The following is a 21,079-nucleotide window of genomic DNA, read 5'->3' as shown; positions in this document are numbered from 1 at the left end:
TTTGAAAAATCAAGGACAAACGTATGCAGCCTTCGCATTTTAATCAGATGATTTCCAGGCAACAAGTGCAGAAAAGCCCAGGAAAACTCAGGGAGACAGACTTATATATGCAAGTCTCTGAACCCCATACTCACTACTTGCGCACACATAACCAGACACATACCCCAAAATTCACTTGCATTTCGTTTTGGGTTTTTTAAAGTGACTGTCATTTTTTGTAGCCAAAGAGAAGAAAAAACCCAGTAATGCTAGACTGAAATGAGTAAGGCAGAATGTCAAAACATCAGAATGACTGACAGAAATGAAACATTTTCCTTATTTTCTTGTCATATTAAAAAAAATGTAGGCATAACTTGATTAGCTTCAATTTCTACATACTGCAGTACTTGACTTTAATTTGGTTTACATTTTGGTAAACTTTCTTCCTGCCAAATTCCCTCCAACTACCAACACACAGACCTGTCCCTTGCGGCAAATCTGAGCTGAAAACCACTGCATGCTCCAACATGCTGGATTTACAGGAATGCTGACTGCCTGTTCTCTCTTCATTCTGAATACTCTATTCTAAACGTCATTAACAGAAAACCAGAAATCTGGAATAGCAGCACCATGTTTGTGATCCAGGCCACTCAGTGCTCCCATCAGAGACCAAATATGCTGTGATTTATTCATGTGAGTTTCACTGGCATGAAACCTGACATACCAACATTTCAATCAAATGCAAATTTCTTTCTTAAACATGGTTTAAAATGATCATTTCATAACACTGAGATGTAAAAACTCCTAGTGGTGTAGTGATTTCAGGTACCTTTTAAACAAGTTTAAAATAATACTTTACAGAACACCATGGGTACAATCTTTAGAGACACTGGGATTGTAATGCAAACTTATTCTTTTAAAAACCAGTAATGTTTCCCAAAGAACTAAAGAAGAAAACTACTTCAATGTTCACAAATAAAATGTCATTTGAGGCTTTGTTATTCCCATTTTCGCCATCACAGTTCCAACAATAACCAACTGTGAGGTAACAACTGCTGCAAAAATGTACAAGACTGTCAGGGGAAAAAACCCCAAAGCATCCAGGAGACAAGCAGACCAGTCAAAGAAAGTTCAAACTTTTTCCTAAAGCTTCTTATAAAATGATCTGAATTCTAAAAATAAGCATAAGTTTACCTGCACACTAACATGTATGAGAATGGCACGGCATAAAACAAAATGGTCAAAACCAATTTCTCCAGAGACCCACTTCTGACTGTTCGAAGGAGTCACCAATGTGATTGTTCCACCAGGGCAATCAGCCCAAGTGGAACAGCCACTTTTATCAGAGTAAGCAGAGGAACAGTAGGAAGACTTGGAATTCACATGACAAAGGAACCGATCAGACTGTTTTTTTTCTCGTGCTGTACTGTGACAATTGATGTATTTTCTGGTTGGACATCCCTGGACCTCAGCACACATTTTGAAAACAAAACGTCACATTAACACATTAATACATTAATATCTATGCCAGTATATCTTATTTTTTTACTCAATAGATAGCAAGATGAAAATACTATAGTACCGTAACTGGCAAAGTTGTCAGAGATCCTTCTCACTGATGTATTTACCAGATTATCAGTTTGCAGAGCAAAGCAGAAATTGCATGCAGAAGTTGAGTACCCAAATACCATGGAGTCTACATGGCTCAAAGAATTATATCTTTATGAGTAAGAGTAGTTCTGCGTGAAGAAAAATCAGAAACAGCATTTATTTCTGCAATTTATATAAAACTGCCAAAAATGTAGCTGTTTACACTTAAAGGAATTTCAGTTATGAAGATACTAATAGGGTACTCCTTCCCTTTCAGTACATGTGTCATTAGCAGGAATCTCAGTTTCTCAGCACCACAGTATGTACAGGCGGCTCCTGTGTACGAGGACAAAGCTCTGGAAGCAAGCTCAGAAGCTAGCCTGCGTGCTGGAGTATGTATGTTTTATTGTAACTTGGGCACAAAATGCTTTCTCTAACATGTTGGTGCAGAACAGACTTGGCATTTTAGAGCCATGCCTCTACAACTGCCATTTATTTAATGAGCACTCCTGGGCGCTCTAACCTGAGAGAATGCTCATTAGATGTGTGCGTGTGGCCCTATCAGCAATGCCGTGCAGCTTCTGATGCAAGCGGAACGCAGCGACAGACGCAGCACTTCCCGATGAACTAAGGTGAACGGGTCTCCCCGTGCCCAGGCAGGCAGCTCTGGTGGGGAGTGCACAGGCTGACATTCTAATGCACAGCAAAGGGAGACCTGCAACGAAGAACGTGCTCACTTCATGCATTCAAATGGATGCATTAGCTTATTACAAGCCAAATCCCAAACTACCGGTTGGAGCTCATTAATTGTCTTACACATTGCAAAAACGATTAAAAGCAGAAAGGGGAAAAGCAAAGGCAATAAAGGATTTCAGAGAACAGCTGAAAGAAAGGGCAGTTGATGAGGCAAATATATAGGGCTAGTTGGCAGAGATGACAGAAGCCACCCATACCAGCAACTTGATATGCACAAAAGGTGGGCTGATGCCAAGTGAAAGGAGTGGGTGCCCTGGGTGTGGCTGCCATGGAGTTCATGTTCTAAAGAGGGTGCTGTGTTTTGGATTTGTGACCACAGCAACACTGACAACACACAGGTGTTTTGGCTACTGCTGAGCAGCACTTTCTTTCTCTGCTCTGTTCCCCATAGCAAATAGGCCAAGGATGGGCACAAAGCTTGGTGGGGACACAGTCCAACAGAAAACCCAAACTGGTTATATTCCACACCCTGCTCAACAAGGAAAACTGAGGGAAGGGGATTTTGGGGGATGTAGTCAGTGTCATTGGCTGCAGACTGGCAGCACATCAGTCTACTTGTGGGAGTGGTGAGTGACTGTATTTGCATCATTTTTAGGTTTTCCCCTACTCCATTCCTTCACTGAAGTGTTTCTCTCAAACTGCGAGTCTTCCTTGCTTTTCCTAATCTCTTCCCTGTACTGCTGACATGGAAAATGAGCAAGCAGTTGTGGTACTCAGCAGCTGGCAGGGCCAACCCACCACAGAGAGGGAGAAGTAGAAAAATTCAGAGAAAAATTATGCAGGACCTATCTACCCTTTCTACTCCTATGTTTATTTTAATATGTGAGAAATATGTTAATGTGAAAAAATGCATGCATGAACAGGAATACTGGCTGCAAAACATGATTTTGCAGCTTATGCAATGAAATAGAAAGGTAAGAACTGCTAACACCTCTCAATACTATGACTGCAGTCTTATGACTTTGATGAGACTTATGACTCACCTACCCACCAAACAATCTGCAACTCACTAAAAAGGCACAGCAGCACAAAAGCAGTTTTCCTAATAGCTTTCCTCAGAACACAGAATCGCCTTCTTCCTGTAGAATCAGCCTCTGTACAAGTGTATTAAATTACAGAGATACAAAGAAGGGATATGAGGTAGTTACGTGCACTACTTTCCCTTCATTTATAGTCAAGGGAAAGGATCTCCTCCAGAGGACAATTTAAAGTACTTACAGTTCTGCTCTGAATCTCACTCTGAAAAAATCCTTTGCCTTCTGTCTCCACTAATGACAGTGGTAACCAAAGCAGGACATTCTCCTAGATTCGCTGGGTATGTGAAATGTCTAATCTAGGGTGAGTACACTGACTCCCTCCCCAGAGTCACCACTGGCAAAGAGAGATGAGAGTTTGCACTTAAGAAGCTCAAAGTCCTCTAGAATAATTTTGGGAGTTACAAGATTTTGCTCTCACTTCCTTATTTATAACTGTATTTGCCACATCTTTTCCCTTCTCATCTCCTCTTCTGAACCTACCCCTGGTAAACTGCACTGTGAGGTCAAAGTTGATACTATGCAACCATGTGGTATAATTCCCTAAGAGTAAAGGAGGGGAGGGGGGGTTGCTTCCAATAATGTGGAAGGTAGGTCAGGGAGCACACAAAGCTGAAATATTTAGACTTTGGATTTTGATTCGTGTTCATTAAATATGGTCAATGTGCCCAGCCTTGCAGCAGGCCCAAAGCTGAAGAGCAGGCACTTGCAGCCAAGGGTCTGTATCCAGAAGCTGTACATCTGTTGCAGTCAGTCACGTGCATCAATGTGTAGACAGACAAGATCGATATTAAATAGCAGTCATTTGACTGCACTTTGCATGAGAAACGCTTCCTGGCGCACTGAGGTCGTTTTTCCCCACCATTCTGTGTGTATGGCTCCATGGCATGAAGTATGCATTGGACACACTTCCAAATAAGAATATTCATAAGGACTGACAGCTGGTTAATACGACAGTTGTAAATCTTTTCAAGAACCATGCAACTTTGAAGCTTCTAGGCTTATTCTAGCACTTGATCAATAGACCTACCAATAAGGTGAAGCTGTGTTCAGGAAGAATCCCATACTGTTCAACAAGCTTTTCTCTCTTCACACTGGGGAGGTCAGGAAGTCTCTCATGAATCCAATCAATATTTATCACTTGCTGATGGTTCATATTAGCTGGCAAAGATTTTGCATCGTACAGAATCAATGGGGGAAGGTTTGGCTCTGGCATGAACCTAGCAAAAACAAAGAAAAATTCCTTTATAATTATTTTCCCTCACAAGCTAAACAACAAGGAATAAAATTGATACCACAATTTTATACTTCCTGAAAGTTTTATCACCCTTTCAACTAAACAAAATATTAAAAATTAATGACTTGGTGTATCACTGGTAAGTGGAAAGAGACCAGGCCCCAAACTGTTGCAAAGTCTCCATTTTTTTTCTTCAGGTATTTTCCACGAATTGTCAAAGAGTTCATAATACAAAAGGGACAATTCAAACACTTCTGCACCAAAAAGAATAATAAAAAGTCCCAATAGCACCAGTAATAAAAGACATGGAAACAGCCCACTCTTTTTGGCATCAAGCATGAATTACAGACCTGGACAAAAATGGGCCTGCGCTGGCAGGGAAGAACTCGGATTGACAGCCAGCTGCCAGGAGTGATCTGGGCAGGTTGTAACCTTTTCCAGACAAACTTCAAAAATCTTGATGAAATCTCATGCTGTGCTAAAAGCAAAGTTACTGTGCTCAGCAGGGTGCCATCACAGAACAAAAGGCTCCCTTAAAGAGAAGGCCAATTCAAACTACTCAAATAACTGCGATTGAAGCAGAAACTTCACTCTTACATGATCAAATGAGGGGTTCAAAACCACCAGAAAAAAGGGCTTGGGGCTATAATGATTTCTATTTAAAATCTGCCTAAACATAGATTTTAAGTTTAATGTATAATGTGCAGCATTAAGTTACACAAAACCCTAAAAAACATAGTTTACAGTTCAATACTGTTCATAATCTTAGTACTAGTAATAATCTTTATGGTCTTTATTTGAAATATCTTAGACTCATCAGTTCTGTCTAGTTTTCATGAATTTTCGTTTGCATTTTTTCAAATTAGTCTTTTTAAATAAGCCTCATGCTTGCCCCTACCATAACAAGGAATTCACAAAATGATCAGTGCTGCATTTCTACAAAAACATAATCTAAAAAGCAGATTTAAATTAAAAGTTTGTGGGATGCTTTCAAAATTGTTGCTTTGCTGTAGCAAGATCAGTGCTAGAATATAAAATCTAACAAGAACACAGAGCTGACAAAACTAAGAGGCTCTGAAAGTTCTCCTGCAGAATTACAGTTCTCCCACTGGAAAGTGAACTCTGGGAGTAACAGGAAGCTCTCTCTGGGATGCAAAGCTAGGGAACTACTAGGAGGATCAGCTCGAAGATGGCTCTGAGCAGCTGTGCTGCTGCCTTGCAGTGTTGCCTCAGAACTTGTTCCCAGCAGCATTGCTTTCCAACAGGACTCGTGCCTTGTCCCCTCAGCCCCACAGCTAAATCCTTCCTGGGTGACTCTATGGTTCAGTGGCTGTCATCTCACTCTTAGGGAAGGCAAAGTACTTAGCAAGGTAACACCTTCATTAGGTCTACAAAGAACTTCAAAGTAGAAACCAGCCCATGAATGCTGACACCTTTCAACAGCAGTAAGGATTTTCAAACAGTGTTTGTGACCTGTGATCAGAGAATCCAAGCATGGAGGAGCAGGGCCTGCTAGCTGAAAACCATTTCCCTTTGTATTTACTTAAAGCAGGAGCAATGTTGAACTCAGAATATTCTGATGTTTTATGTCAGGCATTCTTAAGAATGCACTTATACTGGCCATACAGTAAACCTTCAACTTTCCCACTTTGAGCTGAAGTATTCCCAGCCTAGTCTCTGGGAAAGCTCCAGGGGTTTTACCAGAAATGAGACACAAATCCAGATCTGAACTGCTCAGACTAGCACTGATTTTGTAGGTCTCTGCCCCTTCCAGTGGAAGGTAAACTTCCAACACATACTCACTGCACTGACTAACTTTACATCCTTATTACACTGGCTACACTTCAGAAATTGAATAAATCCTCAGTTCATGAAATGTTAAGTCTATTAAAAAAAATACCGATAATCCTGTTTTCCTTCTTTGTCTCTCATTGGTACTGTGCACCTAAAATAAAAACAAAACAAGATGTGAAAAGAGGTACACCACAGAATTAGTTTTATGGCAAAAACACAAACCAAAACCTCTGCCTCATGAAGATTAGGAGAGCCTCTTAAAACCACTTCAAAGAATAAGGGCATGTAAGAGGGCAGTCATTTTCACACAGACACTGCTTGATGCAGCACACAATCTACTGTGAAAAAGCCTCAGCCTTAAATTACTCCCTATGAGGAGACTATACTTGTGAACATTAGCTCTAGAAGACACAAGTTGAGCAGTACTGTATTACATCTCCTGATCATGTCACTAGGTATATGTGGGCACTCTAAAGTGGCTATTCTGTGTTTCTCCAAAATAAAAACTCACCCAAGCTTGGAATCAAAGGCTCTTGTTTCATTCAAAATTGTCCCTCCATTTTCAAGTTCTTCAATTTGCCTCTGTATTTCATAGTCTGACAGTAATAAAAGAAAAAAGAGTAAGCTTGTTAGACTACACTATTAGCTTTAGTGCACTCCACTATTTCATTTTTCACTGCTATGCAATAATGCAATACTTTGTTGTTTTAACCTTAATGAAATCACCAGCAGTAGTTACGGGCAGAATTATCAGTCACTGTCTCTTTCTCCAGCACTGTTTCTTTCTTTGTGTGTTTTCCTCATCTTCTTTCATTTCCTTTAAATGGAAACCATTTTCTCCCAGGGACTGCAGTCAAGTCATACGTTCCTGGTGACCTTGCAGTCACCCAGTTCAGTTTTCTTTTGGAGATGTAGCAATCAGCTTTTTTTGCTCATACCCAAGCTGCATCTGAACTTCACACACATCATGTACCATACTCAGTGGAAAGCAATCATCTCCACTGGAGGACACAAAGCCATCACTACCATATTTCAGTACATGCTAGGGACCAAATCACCTGCTTCATTCTTCTTGTAGGCAGAGATTTTACTGCAAAAAACCTGCAGACTAACATGCCTGCTCTTCCCAGAGTATCCCATACTAAGATTTATTCTGTCAGGGAGCAGCAAGAGCTGCTCCATAAAGAGGGATAAGCCAGGAGTGAAGGGTGACCAGAGCCCAGGCCATGCCCTCATGGTCTGATGCAGTCCCACCAGTCTGGACAGTGTGAGCAGGGGCAAGTGCTACTAAGAGAGTCCATTCAGGGAGCTCAGGGAGAAGCAGCAGGAGCTAGGTCCTGAGACAGGACTGGGAACAAGACTACAGAACAGGTCCAAGGTCCTTCAGGAGAGAGGACTGAAAACTGGCACACCTGTGACACAGCCACTCAGGCAAGGTCTGAAGGCCCCAGCCTGAGCCTAAATGGAACTCCTGAATCCATAGGCAAGGCACATGAAAGAGACACCCAGACAAAGCTAGTCAGGGCATTTAAGGCCAATTACTGCACTCAGAAGCCTGACATATTTTATCTCAGACCACATAAAATATCTACAATATTGTAATGAAACAACCGCCATTTACCTACTGCTTTTGCCAGAAATCGTATGCTATTGATATTCTTCACTTCAGTCCTCACTCCATAAGGTTCTCCAGGGTGATGTACAGAAACATTGGCATCCACTCTCAGCTGACCCTCTGGAAAAGGAAATTTTATTAACAGAACAGTCTGCCCTGAACAGTAGAGTTAAAAACCGTGGCATGCATTAATAAACTGCATGTTATGTGCAGAGCATTAGTAGCAGATTTCTCTATGTTCAGAAAGGAGTAATGACCACTTTATCATAGCTTTCTGTTTGTCATTCCATCTCAAGCCACTGCCTTGTATCATTCAAAATAGTTTTAAATCATTGCTCGTAATTCCTCTCAGAAAACTGCATGATGCAGTGCAGCACAGATCCTCTAAGCCATACAGTAAAAAGAGCTTCTGATTCACAGCTCTTAAATAAAGGGCAGAATTAGACAAGCAAAGTGGTGGATTGTGAGCCTCCATTCCTCTCAAAGCAGCACAAAAATACCTTTTGGAATTACAATTTGATGGATATATACTACCCTAGCATGGAACACAAGAACTTAAGGTTATGTTGAACAGATTTACTAAGGTGTTCTTGGAAATTTACAGCTCAAGGACAAATGTGAGAAGCAGTGGATTTTTTTGTAATTTTCTTCTTCTCCTTCAGGAAATTGCAATCTTACCCCCCGAAATGTCCCTGGCTGCCAAAAACAGTACAAAGTTTTATATAAAAGCATCATGCACCCTCAGCCCAAAATGGACCAACGTCCTTAAACATTTTTAATGACTCAACCACAAGGAAATCATAATTGTATCTTTCTAAGTATTGTCCCTCTAAAGATATCTCTTCTGAGAAGAAAAGGCTTGCCACAGTTATCAACTGCTGGGAATACACAAACAGGAGAGGCTGTATTACATCCTGGAATGTTAAGAAACATTATTGTCCCCATATTACACAGTGAACATCTGTAGCCTTTCCCTGTGGGTTTTTTTTTTAAATTCATTTTTAAATTTCAAATACAGATAAAAAGAAACAAATGCCTACTGATTGGATACAACAGCATTATAAATGAGAGTGCAAAATGGCTCACAGTTAACACTGTGAAGATGCTACAGCTTCAGAAGCCATTCCGGTCAATAGATTTAAATTGACCGGCAAGGCCTTGGTACAATTTGTAAAAGCAGGCTGGATGACAGCACACTAATTTCCTCTGCCTTCACAGAGCCCTGCCAGACATGCAAATGAGACAAAGATGCTGGAATGACCCAACATCTCTTTCAAGGGAAGTGTTTTGCATGTGCTCCCTCTTTGGGGTGAAACTTGTACTTGTTCCAAAGGAGGAATAGTCTTGTCCTGCTCTTGCTTCATTTGAGATGTGACCTGTTTCTACTTGGATGTAGGTGTCAGCGTGACCAGACAATGAACTTAATCAGGCATAAGCAAAAGGAGATGCAGGCTGAAAATGTTCTTAAAAAAACAAAACACTTTTTTTCTTTAAGACCAGCTTATTTTTCTTTCACTTTACAATGAAATCATCTTTTCATTTGTTTGTTGGTAATGAAATAACACCTGATAAAATTGGGCACTTGTCTTCACAGTACATGCAAAAGCCCCTAAAACCTTCACATAGAAAGAAAAAAAAATCTAAATACTGTTATAGCTAACTATCCTGGAAGAAACATATTTCCAATACTGGGATTCTCCTATAAAGTCAGAAATCTCCCTGCGATAAAAGGTATCATAAAGCAATTCCAATTGCAATTTTAGGACCAAATTCAGTAGTTAAATACTGTATATATTGTACATATGTATGCCCACAAAGGCCCTTGAAGAAGCATCCAAACTGGCTGCTTAATACTGACAACTGTGCCTTATTTGATATGTGGGACATTTGTGTGAGAAAAGATTCAGAGAAATAGATAATGTCTAGCTATTATTATTTCCCACTACATTAAATTATATTGCATCAGTAGCCAACATTTATTGGATCCCATTTATTGTGCAATGCATGGACCACTCTGATTCAGTTTTTCAGGAGACATCCACTTGTATAATGGACTGAATTTGTTGCCAGACAGTGAGGCCAACTGTCACAGGCAAAAATATAGCTTACACTATGAACACTAATAAGCAGCTGCTAATTGTGGGTATGTGTGGAGAGGATGAATGCCTGAAATCACTTTTAAATTCTTAGGCAGATGTCTGCTACGTGCTACCTGTAACCGTGGGCTGGTTGTAAATTTTGGTAACATTAAGACTGAGAAAAATGGCATGACCTGAATCTTCCAATTAATGAGACAGAATCACCTGCCTGAATGCAGGCTATGCTTCTGCACATCACCTATTACGAAAATTGGGGCCTTAAAATTACAGAAAGAAGAGCTGGTGCCAGAAGCAATGTTTCCTACAAAAGGAAGTGGTCTCAGAAAGATAGGCAATCTTGGCTAAAGTTAACCCCACCACCCATTTCTGTACATGCTGTTGTTTACTCCGTCTCATCCATGACACTGGCACAAGTTTACTGCCTACATCAATTTTATGACTAGCTGAGACCTGACACTTAGAAGATGATCCTTGCTCACACTACTTTGTCCCTTTGTCCTTCCCATACTCTACAATTAAACCTTACTACAGATCTTCTGTGCTGCAGTGCTGTGGCAAGCAAGATGGAGAGAGACTGGGAGAAGCACCACAAGAGCCCTGGGGACATTTCTTCCTGCCTAGCTTTACCCCGTAAAATTACTCTGTGAGGAAACAGAACATCTAGCATGGCAAAGCTCTGCAGACAAAGGCAGGCCTATAGGCATGGCAGACACTAGGACAGACTCTGAGGATTGTAAAAACAACAGCTAGAAAAGGCTATACATTATAAGCAACTGCTGAGCAAAATAACCAGAAGCTGCAAAACCCCTGCAAATGTAGAGAATTACTGGTGACAAGGGAACATGCCTTTCTCCCCTCAGTACCTGCCATGACTGCCTGGCTGCTCCCAAGTGTTTGCAGAATGAGCTGAAGCTCTCTGACTGCTGCAGCTGCTTCCTCCCCACAGCACATATCAGGCTCCATGACAACCTCCATGAGACCGACTCCTATTAGGGGAAGAGACAGGAAATTTCAACAACAGCTTTTGATCTTGGCATATGAGAGTGCAACTGGCTAAACACATGAAAGAACCTGGGCTTTTTTAAAGAAAATACTAAAAATACATAAACCCCCATGTATTATTTAGTAACTGTCACAATGGGCCTAGCTGCGGACTGCTAAAAAACTTTTCCTTCTATTTTTTTAAAGAAACAGACAAACTGCAGACAGCCCTCCACCCTTTGATGACATGCAGATCATAAGGACCCATTCCTCTGAGAACTCTCATTTAAAGCCAATCGGGTTCCACATAAATTTATTTATTTTAAACTAATTTTGGAGCAGGCAGAACTGTAAATAGATGTAGTCTAGTTTTTAGCTTCAGGACCTAACTTTCAAGGAAGCAGAGCAGCCACAGCCCTCAGCTTCAATAGACACCAGAGTGCTTTGCCCCAGTTAGGCTAGGCCAGTTAGGTTGCTGCCCATGTTGTGTGCTCCTTTGGACCACTCCACTTACAATTTCCAAGTTAAAAGAGAAAATCTACATTTCTTCAAAGCTAATAATTAAAAGAAATGTCTGACTCATGCACCAACAAATTCCAACAGCTGCTCTTTCTATACACAAAGTTGATTCACTAGGTCTGTTATATTTTACTTTTTTTAACAACACATACAGTGCAGAGCTTAAATAGCTGAGTGGCTCTATGTGACTGACACAGTTTTGAGCAAACTTGAGCCAAGAGATTTCTAACTTGCTACTGCCAATTGCCATCAACCAACAGCAAATGGGAAAGTTTACTGGCCATTAAAAAAATCAAGTATTCATCTGTTTCAAGCGTAGCAGTCATTTTTACGAATTATTTTTTCAAGGAGAGAGACATAAAGCTGTTCTTATTTTTTGTCTGTCTCCTGTCACCCATTTACCTTTAAAGACTCATCTTACCCCAAAAGGAGGAGAAAAATAGGAAAATAATCCAAGCCTACCAGCCCTATTCAAGTCCACAAGAGTCTGGCTCCTTGTGTCATCATGGAGACTTTTTCCACTGTCTTGCTCCAACTGAATTTGTTTGATCCTCACAGTTTTGGTGACCATCTGGCTCATCTTGTTGTCTATGCAGAGACTGTATGACAGACTTCCATTCACTGCAATAGGAACTCTTTGCTGAGTGATTTGATAGCCAGCCTGTCAACAAAATTAGCTTTATACTCAAATGAAACATTCACTTTTCAGACAGCAGACCAAGTGCAAGTATTATTGACTAAGAACAAAACTGAAAATGCAACATCTTTTATAGTGACCTATATAAGAGGAGAGAATACAAGGACATGTAAATTCAAAAGTTATTTTGGTCAGATGAAGAGGAGGCAAGCTAGAAGATGAGCCTAGAATTCAAGATAACAGTAAGAAGCTGGAAGTCTGGAAAAAATACAAGGACTCCTCAATACAGACAAATATATGATACCCTACTAATGCCGAAGTTATCAATAATCAACTGCACAATCTCTTGCCAAGGATGACAAACTTCTCTGATACTGCCCTGGTGCAGGATATGGACTGGAGGAGGTTCTTCCATGCCTGTGGTTCCACGATGATGTTAGATCTTGTTTGAAGCCAGTTACTGTACTTCCATTCCCAAGCTGGGGCTATCCCTCATCCTCCCAACAGGCTGAATATCCCTCTCTGTCTGTTCCAAACTATACTCATTAGAGGGGAGGAGAGGGAAGGGGTGCAGGTGTGGAAATCAAAAAAATGAGAAAACTCCATTTCATTAATGTAGCAATTTCAAAGACAAGACACTGCAACCCCACGTAAGGCACACAGCTGATAAATGCCACCTCATGCCTGGGACTCCACTCAAAGGGAAACTGCTGGCCAAAAAAGTGGCTGCCAGTAACAAGGTATTGGAATAATTGCAATGATGTAAAAATACAGAAGCAAATCAATGACAGCTGAGGTGGGGTCCCCTTTGTTTCCCCCTTCCTCACCTGCCTATGGCACTAGTGGTGAAAATTAAAAAAAAATCTGCCAGATGCAAATGATTTGGGAGGAGTATCTGCATATTTTGCAGGGATGACGAGCTTACTCTGAAATGCAGAGATGGTGAATCCCAGGGCACTGGAGTGGAGAACAACAGTCTGGCCCTGTCAACACCCCAATTTATATATGCAGTGAAGTGCATGACCTTCTAGACATAATCACTGTAAGAAAAATGAAATAACTGACTCTCTGCAGCCTATGCTAATAACACAGCTCTTCTCATCTCCTAAAACTTAGCATTAAAATGATTTTTTTAAAGCCTGAAATATTGAGTGACAATAAATAATATGAATCCCATTTCCCATCCAAAGCCCCATTTTCAAGAGTAACAATAATCCCATTGTCAAATGACCCTAAGAGCTGGATTTATCTGTTCTATTCAGCTCATTAGCCTAAACTCTGCATCTTATTACAGGGTTCCTCACTAGACTGTTCACTATGAAACGCAGGTCAGGCAGTTTATTGTCAGTGTTTAAACTGCAGAAGTCAGTCAGTAAAAAGCCAGAATTACATGTTTCAAGCTAATAAAATGTGTCAGCATTTCCCTGACCAAATTTCCATGCTTATGTGACCAGAGGATCCTGTAACTCATGTCTGCAGAGTCCCACAGTTTCTTCCACCTCAACTGTTCTCCCAGACACACAGATGTGGATTCTTTCCCATGACAACATTCATCCATATAGCTGCTATGCAGCAGACTGATAGCAGCAGACATCACAAGAATATGAGAGTGATTTCAATTTAGTAAAGTAAGCACTAAAGGTAATTTGCAAACAAGTCTGTGATGTTTTTGATGTTTCTTCAAGAAAAGGAATTTCGAAAATCATGTTTATTTCCTGCTATTTCACCTTTTTCCCTTCAGGTCTTGAAATGGGCTTTAAGATAGTTCTACAAGTTTAAGAAAAAGTACTGACAATTCAAACTCCTAAGTTTGTTTTTCACATTCCCAGCAGGTCACTACAGAGCTCCCAATAAAAGGGCCTCTTAATGGCTTACAAATATTTGCAAAGCTATCCCCAGAAACCAAATCAAAATTATAGCAACTTCACAGAAGAGCCACAAGTTCCCAACCTAGAAGAAAATAAACCAGAAATCTCTTCTGAGATCCAGGTCTCCAGTGGACAACTATAATATAATTCTAAGGTGGGAGCAATTGTATTTGAAAATGTTTTGTGTAACTTCAAAATACTTTCAGTGTCTGAACAAGAGTGGGAAAGAAAGTGATTTGGTTAATAATACAGCACCTCTACAGATTCATCTGGGATCTGAGAGGTCTCCCACTCTGCTTCTCTGGATGTCTGAGACTCCTCACCCACAGAGAGGATAAGCTAACATGCCTGATCTTTCCCAGATAAAATAAACCCACATACTTTTATTGTAATGTCATCAGATCTTCACCCCCAAAACCACAGAAACCAAAAATAGCTTCCTCCCTTTGACAGATTAGTGTTAAAGTGAAACATTCAGTACAAATAAGCTGATGCAAAAATAAGTTAAAAATTAGAAGCGTTTAATGTCATTAGAAAGAAAAAGAGGCTCAAACACTGCTGCATCCTGTTGCAAGGACAGAAGTCATGTTCTTAAATTATTTCAGTATTTCAACATCCATATCAAGTGCAGCAAAATGCATTTGACTTCAGTGGCACCTTCTACCCAATATGAAATCCACCGACAAACCATACTGCAAAGACTCGATTTCTCAGTTGTTTTGGTTTTTTCATTTATTAGAACTATGACTGAGAAAGTTTTGAAGGGAAATTAAATATTTTTAGGTCCCTAAGCACACACAAAGAAGCCACTACTGTGTTTATTCCACTGGAACCTGTGTTTGTTATACATTCACTTTAAATGAAGGACTATTACCAGACTGCTTTTACCCTAACAGACGATTGGTACAAAACACCAGGCATGGACAACTTAAGGGACAAAGCAGCTCCAGCTCCCAATTCAATTACATTAGGCTACTGGAATTGTGCAGCTAAGCAAGGAGTCAGCAATCAGAGCAATCATATTCAATCAGCAAGCACCAGGGTACAGCTGCCTATTCCATCAGGGCACAGTGCAGCATCCTGTTGGGGTGAGCAGAGCACTGACTGAAAACAGAAAAAGCATCTCTTCACTCCTCCCCTGCTGCCATCCGTACTCCAGACTTGTCCTTCCTACAGCCCAGGAGGGACCAGCCATACTGCATACTTACAGGCAGATCTGCATAGAAGTAGTGTTTTCTGTCAAACAAGGACTTCTTGTTTATGCTGCAGTTGAGTGCCAGGCCTGTCATCACTGCTGCTTCTACACATCTCCTGTTGAGAACCTAAGGAAACATGACACATGGTTTTGCTCAGATACTCAGTATGTTACAAATGTGTCTCCCACACACTGCCTTATAAGGAGCATATATTCAATTTCTCTTGTCTTCAGTCACCATTAGATCTCTTTCTTTGCGTGGGTAGCTCTTATTCATCATTAAAGTTGTGGTAGCTATAAATCTGCAAAGCTTTAAGATGAAAAAACAAGCTATTCAGTCATTTTGTCATACCACATATGGAGGTGTGCACTGTTCTGGCTTGCTACTTTTGCAAAACTTCAGTGCTTTTGAATCTTTGAGGGTACAAGAGACAAATCACAGCACATGATAACTGACTTGTAACCAGCTGTCAGCTCATACTGGGAATTTGAAGCACCGGGGATTTGCATTAGGGACTGCAGTGCTGTTACAGTAGAACACTTCAGAACACCTGTAACCACAGAGCCACAGTGAATTTAGGAGTGTCTACACATACCACAGATTTTAATACTTTGCTTAACCAGGATGAAATGATGCACACTTACATCTTTGCTAAAACAGAACCCAAAAGACAGCAATTGATCCCATGGCTACAAGTATACACGTTTCCAGTACCCAAGAAACCCATGTGATTAAGGTTTTTGCAGAATGCCATGTGGTCTGAAGACCCAGAAAGGCCTTCACAAAGAAATAAAGGAGTTAAATGCAATTCTTCACCATGGACCCATCACTCTCCACACTACACCCTTCCATCTCCCCAGAAGGGTCAGGATCCAGAGGAGAAAGAAAATTTCACTCCAAAAAGTCCTGACAAATGATGGTTTTTTTCAGATGTGCTCTCATTAATTTAACAGTTCGTTTAACGAACATCAAATGGATGAAACTGAAAAGGAAAAAAGACTGAATTTGTCTTAGTACAATTCTGACATGCTCACACTTACAGCATTTTGAAACAGGAACAGAACTTTATCCATCTTGTTCTGCACTGTACAGCTGCCAAGAAGTCTATTTCCAGAAGGACCATTAAAGGAGCACATTATGTAAAAGAATGTACATGACTTCATCTGCATTGACCAGAACATAAAAGGCTTAAATAATGTTTTCTTCCATGTTTCTGACACTATTTACTTTTTATATTCTCCAGCCTGATTTCTGAAAACATATTAAGCAGCTGTACATTTCCCATCATCCCACATCTTCAGCCAGAAAACGAATATTTTACTCATTTAGTTTTTAAAAATCAAAATAGTAAGAGAGGATATGGGCAACTCTTCATGTAACCAAAACTTAAAAATTGCTTATACAGAAAAGAAATTAAATATTTAAGACATTTAACAAGGGAACTTTCAGATCTTTAGTGTAGCTATATATGGCTAACTAGAACACATCATCTGTTCAGGCATATTTTACTTATTAAAAAATTTAAGAGATACATAAAGCAAATTCTAGACAAAAAAAAAGGAAGAACAATCTCCCTTTGAAATACTGATTCACAGAAAAACGAATACAATTAGTCCTGACTCTAATCTAAAGAAAATTGGTAACTACAAAATATTAATTTATTTTAGTAGCATAACTGCAATTCATTATATAGTAGATGCTTCTGTTTTCAATAATTAAATGCCTCCAGACAGTACAGACACTTTTTTTTTTACTGTTTAAGGAATTCTGTAACAGTGCTAGTCAAACTGTTCAATGTTTAAAATATCATCCTATTTCTAAATATGCAGGCAAATTTCCTCCTACTAAAGCCTTATGGCATAATCCTGTTCAGCTTTACAAATTAGTGAGGACCATGCCAGTCAGTCCTTTACAAACTGGCCACCAGAAACCCATTAAGCCTCCATAAGGACTGGTGGACTCAAAACACCACTGCTTCAAAGCAGTGAACCAGTATCCTGCTACAATTCCTGATGGTGCAGGGGCTGTGACTGACAGCAACCAGTGAACAAGACAAAACCCAGCTCCTGGGTCACAACCAGTGAAAGCTTCATAGCACTTCATTGCCCTTCAATTTTTACTTCAAACAGGGTAGTGTGTATCTTACTCATTGTCCTAAGGGATAACACTGTTTTGAGGTGAAAAAAAATAATCCCCATGTATATACTACTTATACCAGAGAGAACCTTTTGCTCGACTGCTGATGAAACATTTTGGTGGCTCTGGGGAAAAACTGGCATAAAAACATGAAGTATTGATTATTTTTTATGTAGTATTACTAAGCATTTAGATGACTCTGATGTGTATGTATCCCCAGTGTACTGGATCATAGTAGCCAAATTGTTGTATATGCACCATTACTCATTCAACTTCCCGTGCTATTCCTTCACCAATCTCAGTGGGGAGAGAAGGCCTTGCAAAGCAGATCTTTCCTGCTATGGCATACTCAGATGGCTACCATGCCAATCTGCTTTCTCTGCCCTGTGTGCCTTTAAAAAAAAACAACCCAAAACCAACCAGATGACCCTCTTCTTCTTCAAAAATCAAAACTTATCTAATACTGCTTCATTTCTGAAGTGACTTTTACTACCCATTCCCATGACCAAGGTTGTAAACACAAAGCAGAATTGTTTAAGCAAACTACTACCTTTCCTTCAAACAAGCCTTGCTTTTCAAATAATCTGCAGTGATAAACATCAATTCAGTATGTGAAACTTCCCATACTAATGACCTAGAGTAAGTCCTCCAGCTTGTTTATGCAGGAAGCTGTTATTAAGTTGACAGCTTTGACTAGCACCAAAGATTTAAATTACTGGCTTGAACTGACAAGCTGCCTGTCTGGTGTGTTAGCAAAGTGCTGGCCTTGAAAGCAAGCTGTGTAGTTCCTGCAGTAGCTATGGACAAAATACAGTAGTCTATAAAGACTTCTTCAATGTTTCTGGTCTTCTAAATTGGAAGCATCCCTCCTAGTATTTAAAGAAAATCCTAGAGAGCTGTTACAAAAGGAAATATAAGTTGTTTGTATTGGAAACTCATGAAAAACCTTAACAATGGCATCACAACACCAGCACCATTTCCCTTGTAGCTACGGTCTCCTGCTACAGCACCATGGTAACTGAGCACTAAAGGAATGAAATAACAGTCCAGCCAAGATCTCTCTTTTTCTGCTACTTGTCTATTCTTCACATCTAGTCCACAAGTGGAAAGACTGCTTTAAAAAATTTATCTTTATTTGCAAGTTCAGTTTAGTCAAGACCTTAGTTTCAAATACAATATTCAATAGCTATACAAAACTATATACAGTACCTTTAATGGCACAAATTCCCACCAAAAGCAATTTTCTAACAGCTTTTTCTTTAACAACAGGTTTACTCCTTATATTAATATATTAAAGAAACTTGGCACCCTTTTAAGTAAAGGTATAGGCTTCTATATTTAGTAAATTACCATGTTTACATTTTAAAGAGGGTAGGTATGTTTTGCTAATGAGTATTATATAGGATAATTGGGGAGAAAAAAAGAAGAAACATCTAGATAACTCTCCTGGAAAAAGTTTATTTTTTCTACCTTTTACAAAAAACCAGTAATCTCTGCAATAACACTTGTACCCAGGAAGCCTATCTTACAGAAGAAAATATTCCTTGTACTAAAACCAGTAAAATCAAAATAATTCCCCAGAAATTTTTAACGTTTTTGATTCTAGGTCACGCATTTCAATAAAGTAGATTTAATATTCATTGGCTATCTTAAGACTTTCAGTCCTACTTACAATCATGAAAAAATCAGCATTAATCAGATTAACTGCAGGACTGTTTATCTAAGAAACATTTAATTTTAGCTCCTTTTCATTCAAAATAATATCTGAAAGAAGGAAGTAGTACAAGGTACTCAGCCAGCTCTCTGTAGACCAGACACTACATTTTCAAGTACTCCTATTTCATCTCACTCTGATTTTTATTTGCTTCTACTAATGGATATATACTCAGTCTTACTATTCTAGCTGTGTTAAAAGTACCAAATTGCTGCAATATATGGTTCTTTGAAGTGCAATCATAAGTTAAACTTCAAAATAAAATACCCTTATACGTATTTAGTCCCAGTGTAATTGTGGCTGTTCAGTCTGACACGGTAGATGAGTACTTACTGCTCTGCAGCATTCTGCCTTGGCATCCTCCCACACACAGAGAAGGGACCAACTGTAGCTATGCATGTACACAATGTACATACAATACATCAAGAGCTGACCATTCCCAAATGAGCCATTTATTTCAATAGGTTACAACCAGACTCCATCCCCCGAAGAATACAGTAAAAATTTAAAAAACAAGACAACCTAAGTCCTGTCATTTCTTGGGTATTCAAAGAACCTCTGTTCCAAAACTTAGGTCTCAAATTTCAGGGAAAATTTTAAAAGCCTCAGTTTAGTGTCCTGTGCACTTAGTCCAGCATCTACTTCACGGCATGTTTGCTGCCCCAGTATGAGCATTATGTTCTTATCCCTAAGGAAAGGGACAAGACAGAAGGGGAAGAAGCACCAGACATTTTAAATTGAGATCTTAGCTTTATCAAAAGAGATTCCAGCTTAAGAGAACAAAATGGCAACTCAGAAGCTGAAACAGCAAAGGCGATGAGGGCCATTAAACATACCTAATGCACTTTGTAACTTTACCTTTCCACAGTCTGGGACCAAAGCTATACATTACTATACAAAACATATTACTGCTAACCTTGTCTAATGGCAAAGCTGGCTTACGGTGATGCAGCACGCATTGATTCCAGTCATATCTTAAAACCAGGCAGTTGTGACATCAAGAAGTACCCAGCTCCCAAGCACACTACTTGAGGTGTACTCAAAACAGTAAGAGGGCACACTTTCTCAAAGCTGAAGAGCTAGCCTGAAAGCTTGTATCACAAGGCTTAGGATGGAGGAAGCATCTTCCAGTGTCAGTGATTATGAGAAAAATGCAGCAGCAGTAGGGAGAAATGCTGACCCCTAGGAGCAAGAAAAACAGAAGGTAATACCAGATGCAAAGATATTTCAATAATGACAGACTTTAAGGTTTCTCAGCCCAACAGGAGTTGCTAAAAGAAACGCAGAAGGAAAAATGCATTCAGACTGCTGTGTGGGCAAACCACAGAATAAATCTGTTTTCTGGGAAGCAGCCAATCCAGATCATATCTCTGATCCCATCAGCAGTATCTAAAACCAAATGAAGTTCCACCCTGCAGAACCAGTTCCAAACAGGAGAGCCCACAGGGAAGACAGGACAATACAACGGTGATACAGTGGTTTGTGATATCCATAAGCAAAGGCTGTGCTTGTGTGGTGTTCCCATAAAGAAGTCCAGTACCCCTCTAAAATCCATGCTCTCCTCGTTGACATCAGTCTTCTGCATCTGCCACATGGTGTTTTTTGACCTGTCATAAGGATGCTCCCTCTCTTATGCCAGCTGAAATTTAAATCACTGCTAATACTCTCTGATCCAGGGCACGTTTAGTACAGGAAGATCCAGTGATAACATTTGATTGCTGCTGGAGGCAGGAGACTGAGCAACGGCTAAAACTTAAGTTACAGACTATGATCAAATCCAAAGGCACAAGAGGTTTGAGGAGAATTGTCTCAGACCTTTCTTCTTACACTGAGTTCCAGAAAAAAAAGGCTTTTCAACATGAATATCATCTGCCCTCTTCAACATAACATAGATTGTTTGATTTCTTAAATGGAGACACTTCAG

The 21,079-nt window shown here is 39.8% G+C and overlaps 1 protein-coding gene across 2 annotated transcripts in view; it reads right to left on the bottom strand.

The window, feature by feature from the left end:
* Positions 1-21,079, bottom strand: part of GATB (glutamyl-tRNA amidotransferase subunit B) — a 42,892-nt gene that overhangs the window by 10,860 nt on the left and 10,953 nt on the right. For both annotated transcript variants that reach the window (XM_039551523.1, XM_039551524.1), the window contains exons 3-9: positions 15,318-15,431; positions 12,067-12,265; positions 10,968-11,090; positions 8,012-8,125; positions 6,902-6,986; positions 6,497-6,541; positions 4,390-4,579 (exon numbers count right to left, since the gene is read on the bottom strand). In XM_039551523.1, coding sequence (XP_039407457.1) covers positions 4,390-4,579; positions 6,497-6,541; positions 6,902-6,986; positions 8,012-8,125; positions 10,968-11,090; positions 12,067-12,265; positions 15,318-15,431 — 870 coding nt within the window. The remainder of the gene's footprint in view (positions 1-4,389; positions 4,580-6,496; positions 6,542-6,901; positions 6,987-8,011; positions 8,126-10,967; positions 11,091-12,066; positions 12,266-15,317; positions 15,432-21,079) is intronic.

This window comes from Corvus cornix, chromosome 4, assembly GCF_000738735.6.
Source record: "Corvus cornix cornix isolate S_Up_H32 chromosome 4, ASM73873v5, whole genome shotgun sequence".
NCBI classification, from domain to species: Eukaryota; Metazoa; Chordata; class Aves; order Passeriformes; family Corvidae; genus Corvus; species Corvus cornix.
Note: the sequence above shows the minus strand (reverse complement) of the source record. Positions and strands in the feature narration are given on the sequence as shown.